The sequence below is a fragment of the Rhinopithecus bieti genome, unplaced genomic scaffold, assembly GCF_001698545.2.
Source record: "Rhinopithecus bieti isolate Rb0 unplaced genomic scaffold, ASM169854v2 scaffold_47707, whole genome shotgun sequence".
In the NCBI taxonomy this organism is placed as follows: domain Eukaryota; kingdom Metazoa; phylum Chordata; class Mammalia; order Primates; family Cercopithecidae; genus Rhinopithecus; species Rhinopithecus bieti.
In genome coordinates, this window is record NW_016819117.1 from 1,208,428 (window position 1) to 1,228,980 (window position 20,553).

The 20,553-nt window shown below is 56.4% G+C and overlaps 1 protein-coding gene across 9 annotated transcripts in view; it reads left to right on the forward strand.

The window, feature by feature from the left end:
* The window catches only part of MAPK8IP3 (mitogen-activated protein kinase 8 interacting protein 3), a 62,900-nt gene that overhangs the window by 27,030 nt on the left and 15,317 nt on the right, over positions 1-20,553 (forward strand). For 4 of the 9 annotated variants that reach the window (XM_017858323.1, XM_017858324.1, XM_017858319.1 and 1 more), the window contains exons 5-8: positions 7,191-7,335; positions 10,977-11,223; positions 12,069-12,171; positions 12,428-12,546. In XM_017858323.1, the coding sequence (XP_017713812.1) occupies positions 7,191-7,335; positions 10,977-11,223; positions 12,069-12,171; positions 12,428-12,546 (614 nt within the window). Of the gene's footprint in view, positions 1-7,190; positions 7,336-8,912; positions 9,039-10,976; positions 11,224-12,068; positions 12,172-12,427; positions 12,547-20,553 lie in introns of those variants that run through there. The other 5 variants (XM_017858320.1, XM_017858322.1, XM_017858325.1 and 2 more) reach the window with 4 other exon arrangements.

The following is a 20,553-nucleotide window of genomic DNA, read 5'->3' on the forward strand; positions in this document are numbered from 1 at the left end:
TATTGCCAGCTCCAGGGGACTGGCCATGGGAGACCAGAGACGCGACCTGGGCTGGGGAGGTTGTCGCTGTCGTTCTGAGTCTAGCAGCGGGGAGCAGGGGCATGAAGTCAGAAGCCCCTGTGCCACAGAACTGGGGCAGCTGGAGGCGGGGAAGTCTGTTTCTGCCCCCGAGCCTCCCACAGCCAGGGCTGCGATGGCAAAAGCCTCCCTCACACCCCATCAAGGCCTGGCCAGCTGCGAAAGCTGCTTCGTGCCTGCCTGTTCTGGGGTTACACCTGCAAACGAGAAGGGCCAGGACATCCAGCTCTGGGCTTCATGGGTCATGTTCCGGATGGTACAGGAGAAGCTGTAAGACTCTGCTTCCGAGTGTCTGGACGTGAGAGCAAACGCATGGTGTGTGTGAAGGCCCGGCTGGCCGGGGGGTGCCGTAAAGCCTGCAGCAGCGGGTCCTCAGGCAGTCTCGCGGCTCTCAGCTGGAGAAGGGACCTGCAGTTGTCCTGTGATAAGCACTCGCCCTGAGAATGGGCGGCGCCGGCCATCCGCCCACCCGGAGCACCGTGAGAACCACGCCGGGGCGTGCGGATGCCAGCTTGGCAAGCTGTGAAAGCCTTGCAGTTGTTTCCATCAGATCCCAGAGTAGGAGATTCTCATTCACAGCTCCCGCTTCATGGCACGCATGCTGGGACATCCTCACCTCTGGCTCTCGGCAGTTGGAAGAGGATTCCCAGCTAACTGGAATTAAAATCTAACCTGGACCCAGGATCTTCGTGTTGTTTTTGTGGGGAGCTGGGGGCAGAGGCGGGCAGTTTGGTCATCCCCCGGGAGCTGCAACATTCCAGAACCTTCAGCTGCCTCCCTGCCAGCGCAGCCTCAGAGAGGAGCACCTCAGAGGCCGTGCCGGAGGGCACATGGGCAGGAGGAGCCCAGCAACAGTGTGCCCAGTTCATCCCAGATCCCAGAGGTGTGACGTGTGAACTCAGGACGCCGGCCGAGAGCCCAGGTTCACAGTCGCAGTGGTCCCCACCCCAGGCCCACAGACCACCCGAGAGGTCCTGAGAGCCCCACGGCCATGTGAGCTCAGCCAAGAGCAGAGGCTGCCCCAGCTCCAGAGCCACCTGACCCTGCTGTCGTCATTGGCCAGGCCAGGCCCACCTGGAAGAGACACGCGGCTGCGGGGCAAGGAGTACTTTGTCCTGCATGTTTCTCTCGTGTGAGGCAGAAGGTGGCCCGGGAACCTGCTGTCGAGGTGTCTCTGCGGTACCCAGGGCCCTGAGCTGCATCTGGGCTGGGCACCGCACCCGTCCCTCAGCTCCTCCTGGCGCTGGGAGTTCAGGGGGAAGCCCCACAGTGGTGTACCTCATCCTTGTCAGTGCCCCACTGCTGGGGTCCCCTGTGCAGCTCCACCACAGCTCCTGAAGGCTGTGTCAGGGCTGCTGCGCTCCCTTCAGGGAACCAGACCGTGCCCTCTGGAAGAAGCCCCTCGATCATTTTGTACAGGATGGATCTAGGGCGCTCTCCTGTCAGTGCTGCCACAACCAAGTCCTTCTGTCTGACCTGGCCCCAGCCATTCACTTCCTCTGGGCACACGGGACTTTTGGCACCGGCCGTGGGGGCAATGCCAGCAGCAGTGGCTGTGTGGTGGGGGCCTTCCCCAGCCATGGACCCCGGAGGCCTCCATTTGTGAGGCAGGAGCCCCGCACCTCTGCAGGAGAGGTCTCTTATCCAGATTCACGCCAAAGCTTGGGTTGCCATGACGGGATCCAGCCAGAAGGCACCTGCAGTGGGGTCTGAGCGACTGCATCGCTTCGGCCCCTGGACCTCCTTGCCAGATCTCCATAGCATGTGAGAAGATGTTGGCCCCTTGGGAAGAAGGGGCTGGGGCTGGCGGCCCGGTCTCCCTGAGCATGCTGTGGCCCTGAGAGGAGCGTGCTCCATGGGGGGCAACAGGAGGAGCAGGGCTGTGGCTGGGCTGCCCCTGCCTCCCTCCTTGGCCAGCAGTGGTGCTGAGCTGCATTACCAGCGCATGGAATCGGTCGCGCCTGCTGTTGCAGTGGTAGCATCAAGAGCCACCTCTGGGCTGGTGTGTCCCCTGCCTCCCCAGGCTGAGACTCTGGCTGGCAAGGAGAGGGCGGGGCTCACGTGCTGTCTGCCACCTGCCTGCAGATGTGGACGGCAGCCACAGCCTCACACCTCTGAAGGCATGAGCCGGCTGAAGGAGGAAGGCACAGCCCCCTCCCCTATCCCCAGTGCTTGCCTTTGTGGGGTCAGGAGCCCTGGGACAGGCCTTGGTGATCTGTGCTGTTGCTGGGCAGTTGAGCTGGAAGGAGCCCGTCCCTGTTAGACACCTGCTCTTTCTCCTTTGGTGTGGACTCTGACCTGCCACAACCTTTGGTCCCTTGGGGAACACATATTTGAGTCAGTCCCTCTGCTCAGTCAAAACCCCTTGGCTCGCCATGAGGGCACCATCCATCCTCAGTGCTGAGCGCCATCCCTCCTGACCCAGACAGACATTTTCCTTCATGCCTGGCGTGGCTTCGTGAATGTGTGTCTGGAATACACTCGGTGTTAAGTGCAAACACCAGGCAGTGTTCTCGGACCACTGCTGCAGAGGGCTTGCGGGCAGGAGTGTGTGTGTCTCTGTAGCCGCGTGTGTGCCGTCACCGCGTGCCACGTGTACACATGTTCCGGGCGCTGTCTTGAGACATTCGCACAGCACACTGAACTGGGGACACGTGGCACTGGCTGAACTGCCACACAGCCCCCTTTCGGGGCCTCTTGTCAAAGCCAAGCGGGCTCGTGTGTCACGTGTCTGTCCCTCGTGGGTGCCTGTGTGTGGCTTCTGTCTCATCAGGGCATGGCGGCCCTGCGTGCCTTGCATCACCACATGCTGGCAGTCCGTGTGAGCATGTGGGCGTCCATGTGAGCGTCTGTGTGAGTGTCCGTGTAAGCATCTCTGAGCGTGTGATCGTCTGTGTGTCTGTGTGAGCATGTGACCATCCGTGTGAGTATCCGTGTGTCTGTGTGAGCATGTGAGCATCCGTGTGAGCATGTGAACGTCCATGTTGAGCGTCCGTGTGAGCATCCGTGTGAGCGTGTGAGCATCCATGTGAGCGTCCGTGTCTGTGTGAGCATGTGACTATCCGTGTGTGTCCATGTGAGCGTGTGAGCATCCATGTGAGCATGTGACCATCCATGTGAGCATCCGTATAAGCATCCGTATGAGCATCCGAGTGAGCATGTGACCGTCCGTATGACTATGTGAGTGTGTGACCATCCATGTGACCATGTGAGCATGTGTGACCGTCCGTGTGAGTGTCCGTGTGAGCGGCCATGTGAGCATCCTTGTGAGCATGTGACCGTCTGTGTGAGCATCTATGTGACCGTCCATGTGACCATCCAAGCATGTGACCATCCATGTGAGTGTCCGAGTGAGCGTGTGACTGTCCATATGACCGTCCATGTGACCGTCCATGTGAGCGTGTGACCATCCGTGTGACCGTCCACGTGAGCGTCTGTGTGACCGTCCATGTGAGCGTGTGACCGTCCATGTGAGTGTGTGACCGTCTGTAAGCGTGTGACCATCCGTGTGAGTGTGTGACCATCCGTGTGACTATGTGACCGTCCATGTGAGCATCTGTGTGAGTGTATGACCATCCGTGTGAGCATCCATGTGACCATCCATGTGAGTGTGAGTATCCGAGTAAGCGTGTGACTGTGAGCGTGTGACCATTCATGTGATTGTCCATGTGTCCGTGTGACCATTCATGTGACCATGTGAGTGTCTGTGTAAGCATGTGACCATCCATGTGAGTGTCCATGTGACCGTCCATGTGAGCATGTGTGTCCGTGTGAGCATGTGACCGTCCATGTGAGTGTCCGTGTGGCCATCTGTATGACGGTCTATGTGAGCATGTGACCATCCGTGTGAGCGTCCATGTGAGCGTCTATGTGAGCGTCTCACCGTATGTGTGACCATCCACGTGACCATCTGTGTGAGCGTTTGACCTTCTGTGTGAGCATCCATGTGAGCGTGTGAGCATCCGTGTGACATCCATGTGACCATCCATGTGAGCATGACCATCTGTGTGAGTGTGAGCATCCGTGTGACCGTCCATGTGATCGTCCATGTGAGCATGACCATCTGTGTGAGTGTGAGCATCCGTGTGACTGTCCATGTGAGCGTGTGACCGTGTGAGCGGCCGTGTGACAGTGTGAACATCCATGTGAGCGTGTGAGTGTCCGTGTGACCATCTGTGTGAGCATGTGACCATCCATGTGAGCATCCATGTGAACGTCCAAGTGAGCATCCATGTGACTGTGTGAGCATGTGAACATCCGTGTGTGTGACCGTCTGTGTGTCTGTATGACCATCTGTGTGACTGTCCATGTGAGCGTGACCATCCGTGTGAGCATCTGTGTGTGTGACCGTCCGTGTGAGCGTGTGACTGTGTGAGCGTGTGACCGTGTGAGCGTCCATATGAGCATCCGTGTGACCATCTGAGCGTGTGACTGTCCGTGTGAGCGTTCGTGTGAGCGTGTGACCATCCGTTTGGGCGTCTGTGTGACCATCCATGCAGGCGTGTGCACACGCTGCTGCCACGCCATCTAACGCCTGTCTCCTTATCATCACATGCTGACCGTCTGACCGTCCGTACGAGCGTGCGACCGTCCATGTGAGCGTGTGTGCATGCTGCTGCCCACACCCTCTAACACCTGTCTCCTTGTCTCGCCCTCTGTGCCATGACCACATGCTGACCATCCATGTAGCGTGTGTGCACGCTGCTGCCACACCCTCTAACGCCTGTCTCCTTGTCTCGCTCTCTGTGCTGTCGCTGCCATGTGCTGCCGTGTCTGTCGCTGCCCTGCAGTCCTCGCCAGTCGTGGAGGAAAAGGTAAAACCCATGAGGTGTGTCTACTGTGGTGCTGGGGGCCGAACAGCGGGCACATTAGGGCGTCAGTTATCAGCCCAAGATGGCTGCTTGGTCTGCTGTGAGGTGTTTCCTGTGGCAGATGTGAGAGGTCGGAAGGGCCGCCTGGCCGTGTTCATGAGACTGACACTGAGAAGGTGACAACCGCTGGGTCCCCTGCATAGCCACGCAGCCGGGCAGCGCTGCCCTCCAGGCCGTCCATGCTCTGCCCTCACTGCACAAGTACCGCCTTGGTCACAGACGAAGGCACAGCGCTGACTCCTGCTAAGGAGGGGTGTGGGTCAGGTGGGGCTGGTGCTGACTCGGGGGGCAACGGGCCAAGGAAGGCCCCCCTCTGCATCAGTCGGACCTGGACTCGTCGCCCAGCTCCCTCACTCACCAGCCTGTGTCAGAGCCGGCAGCACACCCATGATCCCAAGGGCAGCGTGATCCCCGAGGGTGGCGTGACCCCTGGGGCGGTGGTCTCTGAACCAGGGAGCATCTGCATCCCCTGAGGGAGCTGCGAGGGCAAATCGGGAGTACGGGGTTAGTCGGCAAACGCTCACAAGCCTGAGGCCAGGGCCTGGGGGCCAGTGGGGAAGAGCAAAGGAAAGAGCGAAGGCAGCTCCTGATCCCGGGTGATTTCCATCGGAGGCGGTGGCCTGGCTGAGCTGCAGCCCGTCATGGAGCTGTGTGGGTGGGAGAGCTGTACGTGCATTCCTTTGGCCTCCTGGGAGGCCAGAGGGCCCTCTGTCCCTGCTGTCCCCTGTAGCATCTGGTGACAGCCGGGACCACATCGGTTTCGGTCTAGGGACTGAAACGTGTCTGATGGCGTCAGGACTGGGCCTCAGGAGAGGCGCTCCCCGCACCAGTGTTGGGAGCCCAGTGGAAGTGGGGCCAGAAGGCCCCTGGCGCAGACAGGGCGGTTGAGGCCCAGCCTCCCACTGGGTTCATGCTCCCCTGGGCCTGGTGGCTGGCTGCTTTCACGGTGGCCAGGCAACCTCATGGCTATTGCCAGAACAGCTTGAGTGCCATGGACCAACGGCCAAGATAGCACAGTCCGGTCCCAGCTGGCCCTGGGACCCTTGTGCTACAGGATACGGTGTTGTCCTGAATATAACAGACCAGGCTGCCAGTCCCCTGAGCTGTATGCACCCCACGAGGAGAGACCCCTTCCCAGGGTCATTCTTCGGAGCTCCCAGTCAGCAGCGCCCGCTGCGCTCCCCCGTTGCCATCTGCATCCTCCAAGCATGGCCAGAGCCAGGTTCCTTGGACCCCTGAGGAAGCTCCCTTCCCGCCCACAGCCTCAGGACTGAGATGTAAACAGCAGAGGCTGTGGTGCCAGCAGACTCTAAGTTCTTGTCCTGAATAGCCCTGAGCAGTGTGGGCTCCAGGATCGGACTGCGTGGCCTCCCCACCCAGACCTGAGGAGGTGGGGAGTCGGCCTGGCCTCTGGGACCTCTGGGCCGTTGATTGGAAGCCTCCCGTGGAGGAGGACGTGAAGGGAGACCTTAGGCTCCATCCCCGCTCTTGCTTATGGCCCACAGGAGGTCATCCCTAGGGACTGAGCCCACAGCAGGGGGCACCGAGCACTGTCCTGACAGCTCCAGCTCCCAGACACTCCTACTGTCTTGCCAGGCTGTCCAAGGCCAGGCTGTCTCAGGGTCCGTCTTCAGGCTTGGGGCTCCCTGACAGCAGAGAGGATGCGTGGGGAGGGAGAAGACGCCCCTCAGGCTCAGGCTCCGGCTCCGGCAGAAGTGTCAGGGTCAGTCCTTACTCTGCACGTGTCGTGTTCAGATATTTTGCAGTGAGGCAGCCTCACGAACAGGAGCAATGAGGATGGGCAGGAGGGGCCAAGGAGCATGGCACAGGGGCAGGAAGGCTGGATTCCCTCTGCTGGTGCCGGGGGCAGAGGCAGGGCCGGCAGTAACACCACAGGGAGGCAGGGCTGGGCGCGCAGAAGACCATGGTCCGCAAAGGCATTGCTCATGGTGGCCGCACGGCGCTGACTGTGATGCCAAGTCCCGCGGCCAGCCCTGCTGTGGGGCTTCTCAGCACACCTGGCTTGTGTCCGTTTAAAATTGAACTTAAAAATGAGAAGCTGCAGCATCATGGGAGGGGAAACCCCATGTAGGATCGTAACTGAGTAGATGCTCAAGCTGGAGCTGCGGGCTGGTGTGGAGCGGCCCTGTCACTCAAGGCCTGCTTGCCCTGGGGGGGCTTGGGGTCTCTTCACCGCCACCCTCTAACCATCGCTTCCCCTCCTCTCGCCCCCTATTTCAGCAGGAAGGAGCGCCCCACCTCCCTGAACGTGTTCCCTCTGGCTGACGGCACGGTACGTGCACAGATGGGGGGCAAGCTCGTGCCTGCGGGGGACCACTGGCACCTGAGTGACCTCGGCCAGCTGCAGTCCAGCTCCAGCTACCAGGTTTTGTAGCCGTGCCGTGGAGTGAGAGGCTCCTCCCTGTTGCTGGTGCTCGCTGTTCACTGGGGCGGGAGCCCCGTCTGCAGGCAGCCCTTCGCCACTCTCTCTGGGCCACTTGTCCTCTCCCCGCATGTGTGGCAGGATGGAGAAACCCAGCCAGGGTGTCAGGGGCTCAGGCTGCCCAGCAGGCCCTGTGCGACTGGCTGCTCCACGCGGCCTCGTGTCGGCACCTGCTAGTCCAGGCTAGACCTCCCTGCCCTTGGATTGACTACTCTGTAGCCAGGGATGTCCAGGGCCTGTCAGGATTGAGCTTAGTGACCCTCTCTCAAACCACACCCCCACGTAAAGCCTCACCCTCACCTGGGCTCCAGCCGGACAGCCTGCCCCTGAGGGCCGTGCCTCTGCCCTCGGGGGAACGTCAGTGTCTAGAGTGTGGGGTTTGCCCTCCACTGGCAGAAAGGTGAAGAGAAAGCTCCTTTTCTCTGGGCCGCTCCCTGCCTGTCGCTGGTAACACTTCCTGGGTTCTGGGTTTGAGAAGGCAGGGCCCCGCCCCAGCAGGTACTCACAGCTAGCCAGTGAGTGCACCTCAGAGCGCAGGGGCCCAGAGCCAGGCCACTTGTTCAGGGCCCCAGGTCGCTTACCGCCGGTTTTGGCCTGTGAGCTCACTGGCCTCAGTGCCAGGTAAAGACGGCCACCTTCTGGGGAAGAGGGGGTGCCCCGGGTCTGGTGGATTTCCCACAGGGGCCGTCGGAGGATGTCCACAGAGGCAGAGCCCCTGGACCTGTGGGCTGGGTTGGGCTGGTGGATGTGGGGTCTGGGACTTCTCCAGAAGCTTCCTGCAGCACGCTTTGCCGACTGTCATTCCACCCCTGAGTGTCCATCGTGCCTGTGGGGACTGCTGCAGGCTCCTGCCCCGTCAGCCCACCTGCTGTTGTGCTGCTCTGGGAGGGAGCTCCCCCGTGGCATCTGGGACGCTCGTCCCCAGCACACTCCCCTGTCCTCCCCGTGCTCAGGGCTGGAGAGAGGGCGGCGGGGCTGCAGGCTCCCCGGGCCTTCTGGGCCCAGCCCTGCCACCTGAGCCCTGCCACCTGGGCCCACCTCCTCTCACTCTCTCTGGCCCACACTCCCTGGACCTGGAGCTGGGACCTGCCCACAGGCCTCTGAAGACACATCAGCCTCAGCCGGGGGGAGCCCTTGCTTGGCGCTCTCTGGCCTCCAGGCTGTCTCCTCGGGCCCGCTCTGGGCCCGCTCTCTGGCCTCCGGGCTGTCTCCTCGGGCCCGCTCTGGGCCCGCTCTCTGGCCTCCGGGCTGTCTCCTCGGGCCCGCTCTGGGCCCGCTCTTCTTCTCATGTTGTCTTTCCATTCGCCTCCTGCATTGTCCGAGGTCGTCTCGCTCTTCATAAATTGTAGTGTTTTATGTTTTCGTTCATAGGTGTGTTTTATTTGATTTTTCTTTATTTTAAATGATTACATTTAAGTTCTTTTTATTTTATGCTCTAGGTTTTGAGGTTTTCTAATTTCATAATTTTTTTGTTGTTTTTTGTTTTGTTTTGTTTTTGTTTTTATGTACTGTATTTTCAGTGTTTTAACCAAACAGTTGTGGCTACTCATGGTGAGGAATGACCGCTAAGAGTTTGGGTTCTTTCAATGCATTTGGAGGTCACTGCTACACGTTGATGTTTAGGAGGTTGAGAGGTTTGCCTTTAGGTAAGTTGTGGCCAGGGGGAGTGTCCCATGGGTAAGTGGTGGCCCCATAGGGTGACAGAGAGCTAGGGGCACCTAGGGGAGGCACAGTCAGACTGCAGAATTCCCCACAGCCACCATGAGGGTCAGGAGCAGGCCGGGGACCCGGCCATGGAGGAACGTGGCCCAGAAGCATTTGTCTGATGTGCACAGCTACTCCCTGCCTGGCCACATGGGGTTCCCTATTTTCTCTCTGCCGGGTGGTAGCAGAGTCCAGTGGGACACCAGGTGCCTGTGACGCATTGGGTAGACAGGTTCTTTGAGAACGTCAGCGCAGACACTTGTGTGAGCGGTACTCGCTTCCTCCAGCATGAGTGGTGACATGAAGAGCAAGGGTTTTCTTCTCAAACTGGGCATAGCTGCAGAGCCACAGCCCATCTCGGACATTTCCACAAAGCCACTCCGGGAGGCGGGCTGCGCCCGTGTGAGGGCTCTCCCTCGGCACTGCTCACCTTTTGGGGCTGGACGCGTATGGCCCTGGGCCGCTGGGACACAGTGGGTGTGGAGCATCATCCCTGGCTTCCACCCACAAATGCCAGGAGCACCCCCTTCATGTGTGACCACAAAAATGTCTCTGGACTTTGCAAGCATCCCCTCGGGGCAGTCAGCCCAACTGAGAATGGCTACTATAGAGGAAGGTGTGTCATTTTGAGATTCCTTCTAGAAAAACTTAGGAGCCTGGTAGGTGAAGCAGAAATCTGTCCTCTGAGAGAGTGGCTGTGTCCAATACAGAGAGGCCCCGTGCCCAGAGCCTGGCGGTGACCAGAGAGGCCGGGCAGAAGCAGAGGTCAGAACTGGCCGTGACTTCTGGAAGTCCTGTCTGCCCTGGTCACTTAAAGGCCGGTATAAGTCGGCTGTGGAGAGGGCTGGACACCCCCTCGTCAGCTCCTCCCTGGGTGAGATCCTCAGCATTAGAGTCCCCCGCAGTGCACCCTCTGAGAAACCACGGGACCCTCCCCCCCAGCAGCTGTCTGGGACACACACAGTAGCCACCACCAGGGTGCCTCTGAGGCCTTGCCTCTTCCTGTACCTCAGGGAGGGCCAGGGGTCACAGGCAAGCTCTGCATGGGGGTGATCAGGTCAGCTAAGAGGAGAACGCTGGGGGCTCTTTTTCTTGGGCTGGTTCAGTATCTTTGTTAGGAAAGACCATTGGAAAGAATGTTCGCATTCCATATTCATCACATAGAATGTGCTGCTCCCTAACGAGCTTCCTGAGGTAGACAGCTGGTTGCAGTTTCTCATAATCTGGGCTGCCCCCACCCCCCAGAATATCTTCGTGGCGTCCTGTTCTGTGAGAAGGGGATTGCGGTTTCTTTGCGCTTGCGCTGGTGTTCAGGGCTGAGCTCTGGTCCAGTCAAGCCGCAGGGTCAGCACCTTATGGTCATTCCCTGGCCCTGACCTGAGCCTGGGTAGGAACATGGGGCAGGCGCAGGTGGGCCCAGCCTCGAGCTCTTCAGCACAGCGATGGTGACCGGGCAGCGGTGGCGGCCTGACCAACCCTTCTTGGGTCCTGTCAGAGCCCTCTGCACTGCCTGGGCTAGACTTGTTTCTGAGCAGCCACAAGCTACAGGGGGCTGCCGCTGTATCCCCGGCAAGGCGCTGACCCATTACAAGCAATTGTCCTGGGGAGGGCGCCAGTGGAAAGCCCCGTTCCAAGCCATTTCAGGAGAGTGGCACTGCTTCTGAGGAGCCAGAGGCAGCGGCCGGATGAGCAGAGCCACTCAGGAGTGGTGAGGCCCAGAAGGGTTAGCCTGGCGGGTGGCAGAGGAGCTCTGGCCCGCAGGGTGTTGAGCGAAGCAAAGTGCAAGGCATTGGTGTGCAGGGCCTCAGGCAGCCACGCCAGAGCCGCAGGCCAGGGGCCCACACTGACTCGCTCTCCCTCCTCCCTGTGTTTGGCCCTAGTGTCCTCAGGATGAAATGTCCGAGTCAGGCCAGTCCTCAGCAGCCGCCACACCCAGCACCACAGGCACCAAGTCCAACACACCCACATCCTCTGTGCCCTCGGCCGCCGTCACACCCCTCAACGAGAGCCTACAGCCCCTGGGGGACTATGGCGTGGGCTCCAAGAGCAGCAAGCGTGCCCGGGAGAAGCGCGACAGCCGCAACATGGAAGTCCAGGTCACCCAGGAGATGCGCAACGTCAGCATAGGTGGGCGCCCACCTGCGGGGCTCTGGGCTCCCTCGGGCAGGAGGCAGGGCTTGGTGTGGGTAAACGTGAAACAAACGCGTGAGGCGGGCAGTGTAGGCAGCAGAGACGGGTCCTCCCCGCCCAGAGGCTGGGCTCCCATACCAAGGTGCTTGCAGGGCGGGTTCCTCCTGCAGCCACTCCTTGGCTTGTAGACACCACCTTCTCTCTGTGTCCTCAACGGTCATCCCCTGGGTGTGTCTGTGTCCTCCTCTGCAATTCCTATAAGGACACAACCCCATTGGATTAGAGCCACCACGTGACTTCATTTTACCATAATCACCTCTTGAAAGGCCCGGCCTCTAAATACAGTCATGCTAGGGGGTATCTATCAACATATGGATTTGGGGAGACACAACTAAGGCAGTAGCCTGCGTCACCCCACGGCACACAGCCCCACTAACCAGTAACCTGCGTCACCCCACGGCACACAGCCCCACTAACCAGTAACCTGCGTCATCCCATGGCACACAGCCCAGTAATGGAAAGAGAAGAGGGGAATGAGGGCTGAGAGGAGGCCCAGCCACTGACTTGCTTGGACGTGGGATCTCGGGACTGGGCTTACTGCTGACACTCCCATGCAGAGAGGCTGCTGCAACCCACCCCCCTCCAGCCCCTGCCTCAGACGCCCACTGTGCTGGGGTTCGACCTCTGTCCAGCCAGCCCGAGAAGAGCCGTTTGCTGATTATCCCCACCTGGCAGGTGGTCCAGCTCCAACCCACCAGACTCAGGTTCCAAGGGGAGCCATGAGCAGGGCAGAGGCTGCCAGACCCTCTCCTGACCCCAGGTGCCCCTGTGCTCTCCCGTAGGCATGGGCAGCAGTGACGAGTGGTCTGATGTTCAGGACATTATTGACTCCACTCCAGAGCTGGACATGTGTCCAGAGACCCGCCTGGACCGCACAGGAAGCAGGTACTGGTTCAGCCCAGGCTCTGGGGTCCTGGGAGCTCAGTATGTATCCAAGTCGGTGTCTTTGGTGAAGGCTCCCTCTGCCACCATTGGGAGAACCATCAAGGCTGTGGCCTACCACCTCCTGTCCACGCCTGGCCCGCACGGCAGTGTGGGCATTCACTGGGCACGGTGGGAGGTGTTGGAAGAGTCTGCAGACGCAGCTACTCCGGGCTACCCACTGACTCTGCTCTCTATCCCAACCTATATATCCCAATAGCCCAACCCAGGGCATCGTGAACAAAGCTTTTGGCATCAACACTGACTCCCTGTACCACGAGCTGTCGACGGCAGGGTCTGAGGTCATCGGGGATGTGGATGAAGGGGCTGACCTCCTAGGTAAGCGCAAGCCTCCCCGCCTTGCCTGCACAGTGCTGGGGCTTTCTACTCTTGGTTTTGTTTGTAATGAAAGGAAAGTCCTCTGTCAGCTGTGAGCTTGGATCCTTCTTTTTTCCAGCTTTATTGAGTTATATTTCATAGGTAATTGTCCCTCCATCTCCACAAGGGATTGGTTTCTGGACTGCCCCAAGGATACCAAAATCTAAGTCTTCTCAAGCCCCTGCTTGGACGTGGTGTAGTGTTGCGCTCTCCCGTGTACTCTAAGCCCCTGCTCGGACGTGGTCAGTGTTTGCGCTCTCCCGTGTACTTTTAAGTCCCTGCTCGGACGTGGTGTAGTGTTTGCGCTCTCCCATGTACTCTAAGCCCCTACTCGGACGTGGTCAGTGTTTGCACTCTCCGTATACTCTAAGCCCCTGCTCTGACGTGGCGCGGTGTCTGCGCTCTCCCGTGTACTCTAAGTCAGCTCTAGGTTGTGTTGTAGATGCTGTGTACGTAGTTGCTGTTGTTGTAGGTGCTGTGTACGTAGTTGCTGTTATGCTGTGTTGTTTAGGAAATAATGACAGGAAAGAAGTGTACACATCCGTACAGACACGGCCACTGCAGGCCTGTACATTTTCCATGAGGCTGGCTGAACCCACAGATGCGGAACTCGTGGGCATCAAGCGTTGACTATATCATCAAATTCACCCCCTTCAAGTGCACGGTTCAGTGGTTTATAGCATACTCACAGGTGGTGCAGCCACCCACACTCTTAGTTTAGAATGTTCCGCCATCCCAAAAAGAAACCCATGTCTGTTAGCCTCGCCCCGTCTTATGCACACACCCTCAGGGCTGTCGACTTTCCAGGAGGTTGGGAGGGTGCCTGCTTGCCTGCTCCGTGCCCATTAGCCTCGCCACACGCTCTAGGACCATCGACTTTGGAGGAGGTTGGGAGGGTGCCCACCTGCCCACTCCTCCGCAGACAGCCCTGGCTTCACCTCGGTACCACAGATCTACACCGAACCCTCTGTGCCTAGGTCTGTGGTGGCTGCAAACATCAGCGCTGCTTCCTGCCAGCACATGGAGTCTCCAGTGCTCGCAGCATCTGCTGGCAGCTGAGCACTGGCCATGTGGCTCTGAGCCCCAGGCCTTCAGGCATGGCAGGTGGGCAGTAGGACAGCCCAGTCTGTCCCCTTGCACGCGTCAGGGTCCGAGCCTTTCACCATGGCCTTGCTTCCCCCAGCCCGCGGGGTAAGAAGCTCCTGGATCCTAGGCTGCCTCCCAGTGTACTCCTGAGCTGATTGTCTTATCTGGGGCAGGGGGACCCCCAGGGAGCAGAGTAATGTGGGGTGCTGAGCACCAGCAGGGCCTCAGCCTGACAGGGAGGCCTGTCTCAGCCTGACTTGAGTCAGAAAGTGCCCCAGTAGAGGCCACATATAACTAACATCATATTTACCATCTTAACCGAGTTGAAATGTTCAGTTCAGTAGTGTTGGGCACACTATACTCGATGGTGAAAGGCAGAATGCTCCCCTGAGATCACGAGGAAGGCAAGGGGCGTGCTTGGTGCTGTGAATTTTCTATGGAACTTTTCTCATGTGTTGCAAAAATATATATAAAAAATCCAAAGGAGATTAATCTTCAGAAAAATTCTGCTAAATAGGGGTAATCTCTTTTAATATTTTGATATCCTTCCACTCTACATAATTCAGATAATATGTATTTATTTATTTATTTATTTTTATTATTTTTATTTTTTGAGACACAGTCTCGCTCTGTCGCCCAGGGTGGAATGCAGTGGCACGATCTCGGCTCACTGCAACCTCCACCTCCTGGGTTCACGCCATTCTCCTGCCTCAGCCTCCCAAGTATCTGGAATTAAAGACGCCCACTACCATGCCTGGATAATTTTTGTATTTTTAGTACAGACGGGGTTTCACGATATTTACCAGGCTGGTCTGGAACTCCTGACCTCAGGTGATCCACCTGCCTCGGGCACCCAAAGTGCTGGGATTACAGGCATGAGCCACCATGCCCGGCCAATAATGTATATTTTTTAGCTGTTTTTTTATTTTTTGAGAAAATGATATATGCGTATAGTAACGTTTAAATAATATCAGAAAATGCCAAGAACCAGAGGGAACGCCCCCACCACGCTATGATGATTTATTTATTTATTTATTTATTTTTTTGAGACGGAGTCTCATTCTGTGGCCAAGGCTGGAGTGCAGTGGCATGATCTCGGCTCACTGCAACCTCTACCTCCCGGGTTTAAGCGATTCTCCTGGCCTCAGCCTCCTAAGTAGCTGGGATTACAGGCACCCGCCACCATGCCCAGGTAATTTTTGTATTTTTAGTACAGACAGGGTTTCACCTTCTTGGTCAGGCTGGTTTCCAATCAGCCCTCAGACGTATGACACACATGTACGTGGAACACACAGTGTCAGGTTGCAGCTGCCCTTCTCATTGTGGACAGTATTCTTATTTCTGTGGGTGGCAGCACTGACAGGCACGGCCACCGTTGGTCCTTACTGCAGCATCAAGCCATCCCTCTGTTAGTGTCCCCATTTGTAGATGAAGAAACTGAGGCCAGGCACGGTGGCTCACACCTGTAATCCCAGCACTTTGGGAGGCCTAGGCAGGTGGATCATTTGAGGTCAGGAGTTTGAGACCAGCCTGCCCAACATGGTAAAACCCGTCTCTACTAAAAATACAAAAAAAAAAATTAGCTGGGCGTGGTGGTGGGCTCCTATAATCCCAGCTACTTGGGAGGCTGAGGCAGAAGAATCGTTTGAACCCAGGAAGCAGAGATTGCAGTGAGCCGAGATCGCGCCATTGCACTCCAGCCTGGGTGACAGAGAGAGGGACTCTGTCTCAAAAAAACACTGAGGTCAGGGAGGGTGAGATGACGGTGAGAGCTCGGACTTGAACGCAGGCCCAACCCAGACAGGCCCGACCCAGAACAGCAGCCCGAACTCCGAGCCAGGTCTGTGCTGTTCGGTAGCTCCACTGAGATGAGATTCCGCACTATGTAATTAATTCCCTTATGGTGTACAGTCCGATGGGTCTTAGCACGCTCGGTGTTTAAAGTCACATCATTTTCACCCCCAAAAGGAAACCCTGTGACTATTAGCAGTCACTTTGTCTCCTCTCCTCCCCAGCCACAGGCAAACACACATCCACGTTCTGTCTCTGTAGATTTGCCTGTTCCAGACATTTCACAGAAATGGGCCTTTTCTGCCTGGCTTCTTCAACTTTGCGTCACGTCTTCAAGGTCTATCCCGGCTGCAGTGTGTCAGTGCTTCCCGGCTTTTCATTGCTGAGTAGCGCCCGTCGCATGGACGGGCCACACTGTGCTCCTCTGTTTGCCCTGATGGGTCCCTGCTTGGTGCTTTCCACCTTGGGGGCTGTGAATCCTGCTCCAGCCACATTCTGACCCCCGCCCGGCTCCAAGAGATGACCAGGATTGGCAGCTTCCTCACTAGCCGGGGACTCTGTGGCCTGCAAATCAGCCCACCCTCTTTGCTGTGGTACCCTGTGCTCAGCCCGTGGCCTTTGTGCTGCCTCGCCCTGCTGCACAGCCACCCCCTGCAGCGCCCACCTTGAAGGCACTGGCCAGGAGCCTGCTTTCCCATGAGACCCTGGCGCGGTCCTTTTCTCGTACCACGATGGAGGCCGTGAGTCACTGTGCGTTCCATGCTCCCTGTGCACTCTGGGCTCTGCCACCCTACTCTTCAGGGTGCTGGTCGTCGGGGCACCGCCGAGCTCAGGCTGGCATGAGAGCCTGCTATTGGGAGTAACAGACCTTTTGGTGCCTTTCCAGAGCCTTAAACATAATGTGTATAAGAAAGGCAGGGAGGCCAGGCGCAGTTGCTCACACCTGTAATCCCATAGCTTTGGGAGGCCAAGGCAGGAGGATCACTTGTGCCTAGGAGTTCAAGACCAGCCTGGTCAACATAGCGAGACCCCGTCTGTATAAAACATTTTATAAAAAATTAGGCAGGCATGGTGGTGTGCACCTGTAAGTCCCAGCTACTTGGGAAGCTGAAGTGGGAAGATCCCTTCAGCCTGGGAGGTTGAGGCTGCAGTGAGCTGTGAGCACACCACTGCACTCCAGCCTGGGCAACAGAGTGAGACAGGAAAAGAAAAAGTCAGGCAGTCCTGAGGAGTGGGGACCTCCTGCTGCTGCAATCTGTTGACGAAACATTTTTGAAACAGAGGAGCCTGCTCTCTGGCAACCAGGATGGACGAACGAGCGGGGACCTGTGCCCTCTGCCCTAATCAGCTTGCCCGGGGGCTTGCCCCATGTCCAGCTCAGCTGCAGAACGGGCACGAACTCCTGAAGACAGCAGGGAAAGGAGTATGCCCTCGTGAGGCTGCCAAGCAGGGGAGAGCCTGGAACCTGCACGGATCTGGGAAAGAGCGTCATTTCAGAAACACATCGCTTTGCACATGACGGAAGGGTGCTTCTGCCGAAAGTCAGCAGGTGGAGAGCCATGTCCCTCCGTCCAGTGCCTACGCTGACGGCCCTGCGCCTCTCTCAGCATTTTTACTCTGAATTCCTTTGGTGATGGAGAAATAAAAAGAGCCCAGGTTGGGCATCTGTTGTATTCCATCGAATCTGAGACAACACCCATTTTAAGACTTTTTTTTTTTTCCTATACAGGTGGGCCGTTGCTATGTTGCCAGGGCTGGTCTCACACTCCTAGGCTCAAGTGATCCTCCCACTTTGGCCTCCTAAATCATGCTGGGATTACAGGTGTGAGCCACTGCACCCAGCTCACATACCATTATTATTATTATTATTATTATTATTATTATTATTTTTGAGATGGAGTCTGGCTCTGTCGCCCAGGCTAGAGTGCGGTGGTGCGATCTCAGCTCACTGCAGGCTCCACCTGCTGGGTTCATGCCATTCTCCTGCCTCAGCCTCCTGAGTAGCTGGGACCACAGGCGCCCGCCACCACACCCGGCTAATTTTTTGTATTTTTTAGTAGAGACGGGGTTTCAACGTGTTGGCCACGATGGTCTCGATCTCCTGACCTTGTGATCCACCCGCCTCAACCTCCCAAAGTGCTGGGATTACAGGCGTGAGCCACCGTGCCCAGCCCCACATACCATTATTTTAGGAATCTTCAAGAAAGAAAAAAACTGCTGCAAATTAAACTATAATGTGACAGTGATTGTTTAAGACCCACTGACATTTCAGAAATGTTAACATAGGAAAAAATGTATGTCTTAGAATGGCATAATAGGACCGGCTGGGCGCAGTGGCTTACACCTTTAATCCCAGCACTCTGGGAGGCCGAGGCGGGTGGGTCACGAGGTCGAGGTGGGTGGGAGTTCAAGACAAGCCTGGCCAAGATGGTGAAACCCCATCTCTACTAAAAATACAAAAAAAATTACCAGGCACCGTGGCAGGCACCTGTAATCCCAGCTACTCAGGAGGCTGAGGCAGGAGAATTGCTTAAACCTAGGAGGCAGAGGTTGCAGTGAGACAAGATGGCACCACTGCACTGCAGCCTGGGCAACAAGTGTGAAACTCTGTCTTAAAAAAAAAAAAAAAAAAACAACGGTGTAATAGGGAGTAAGGGAATTAATACTGAGCACATGGCTGGTGCTGGGAGCTATACCAGCCATTACCACACTACCTGGTGGGAATTTTATAGCAAATATGCACTGAGGAACTTATTTTTCTGTTTTACAAATGACTAACAATCAGAGAAGTTATACTACGTGCCCTGCATTGCTGAACTGGAATCTGGAATCTGCACAGCTGATCTTTCTCTCCGCTCTGCTCTGCACGGACGAGGCAGCCCTGAGGAGAGATTCCACCGACATAGTAGCTAGACATAGAAACTGTCCACAGATAGACTGGGCGCAGTGGCTCACGCCTGTCATCCCAGCACTTTGGGAGGCCAAGGCAGGCGGATCACAAGGTCAGGAGTTCAAGACCACCCTGACCAACATGGTGAAACCCGTCTCTACTAAAAATACAAAAATTACCCGGGCGTGGTGGCAGGCTCTGTAGTCCCAACTCCTCAGGAGGCTAAGGCAGGAGAATCGCTTGAACCTGGGAGATGAAGGTTGCAGTGAGCTGAGATCATGCCACTGCACTCCAGAGTGAGACTCCGTCTCAGAAAAAGAAGAAGAAAATATCCACAAATAACCTTGAGAAAAGACAAGCCTGTGTAAGATTCGGAAGCACCACTGAAGGACAGAAAAGAAGCCGTACGCGCAGAGGGTGATGCCACATGCCCAGACCCGAAGACATGCCCTGTGAACTGTCTGCTGACATCACAGGCAGCCCACCGTTCCCACGGGAATCCATTCATTACCAGTAAAAATACCCCCATGCTTGTTGGAGATTTTTCTGGAACTCTATGAATGGATCTGAAGTTGGTCCAGTAGAGGAAACGTGAGAATATTCCAGAAAATATGGGGAGAGAACAAGCTTGCAGGATTCCACATAAAACTGCGGCAGTTGAGGCAGGCAGCAACAAACCTGCGATACGAGCTCATGAGCTCAGGACCAAGAGCTAAGACAGACCTGGAGCCATGGGGAATCCACCTATGTATGACAAGTGTGGCATCTCAAACCGTGGAAAACGGGCGGATGAGTCAGTAAACATACTGCCTTAGTTGCTGCTTGTGTACAATGAAGTCTAAGCCTAACCTCCCCGTAAACAGCAGTGATTTCCAGGTGGATTAAAGATCTAAGCACACAATTACGAGGACAACAGAATGGAGCCAGGCGTGCTCGCACCTGTGGTCCCAGCTACTTGGGAGTCTGAGGCGGGAGGATCACTTGAGCCTGGGAGTTCAAGGATATTGTGAGCCATGATTGCGCCACTGTACTTCAGCGTGGGGGACAGAGCAAGAGCCTGTCTCAGAAAAATAAGAATGTCAACAAAGGATAGTAGAACTGGAAAAGGGGCCAGGCGCGGTGGCTCACGCCCGTAATCCCAGCACTTTGGGAGGCTGAGGCGGTCAAGAGATCGAAACTATCTTGGCCAACATGGTGAAACCCCGTTTCTACTAGAAATTTAAAAAAAAAAATTAGCTGAGCGTGGTGGCAAGTGCCTGGAATCTCAGCTACTCGGGAGTCTGAGGCAGGAGAATGGCATGAACCCAGGTGGCGGAAGTTGTAGTGAGCTGAGATCGTGCCACTGCACTCCAGCCTGGGTGACAGAGCAAGACTCTGTCTTAAAAAAAAAAAAAAGAAGAAGAAGAAGAAGAAAAGAAAAAATAACTGGAAAAGGCTATTGGAGAATATTTTCATAATCTGAGCCCCTCTATGTGACCAAAGCCATAAAGGAAAATAATGACAACTGTGTCATTATTTTCCCAGCACTTTGGGAAGCTAAGGCAGGAGGATCACTTGAGCTCAGGAATTCAAGACCAGCCTGGGCAACATAGGGAGACCCCCTCTCTACAAAAACATACAAAAATTAGCCGGGCATTGTGGTGCACACATGTAGCAGCCACAGACATAGCTGGAGTGAATTTTAGCTCAAGTTGAGTTTAGTGTGTAGCCTGAGAATCATGCCAACCACTCAGGAGGCTGAGGCGGGAGGAACGCTTGAGCCCTGGAGACCAATGCTGCAGGGAGTCGTGATCGCACCACTGCACTCCAGCCTGGGCAACAGAGCAAGTCCTTGACGATTAAAAAAAGAAAGAAAAGAAGCCAAGTACAATAGGAATTGTCAGAAGATAAAACAGGAAATTTGGCCGGCCCACGCCTGTCATCCCAGCACTTTGGGAGGCCGAGGCGGGCAGATCACGAGGTCAAGAGATCGAGACCATCTTGGGCTACATGGTGAAACCCCGTCTCTACTAAAAATACAAAAATTCCCCAGGCGTGGTGGTGCATGCCTGTAGTCCCAGCTACTCAGAAGACTAAGGCAGGAGAATCGCTTGAACCCGGGAGGTGGAGGTTGCAGTGAGCCGAGATCACGCCATTGCACTCCAGCCTGGTGAAAGAGTGAGACTCTCAAAAAAAAAAAAAAAAAAAAAAAAAAAAAAAAA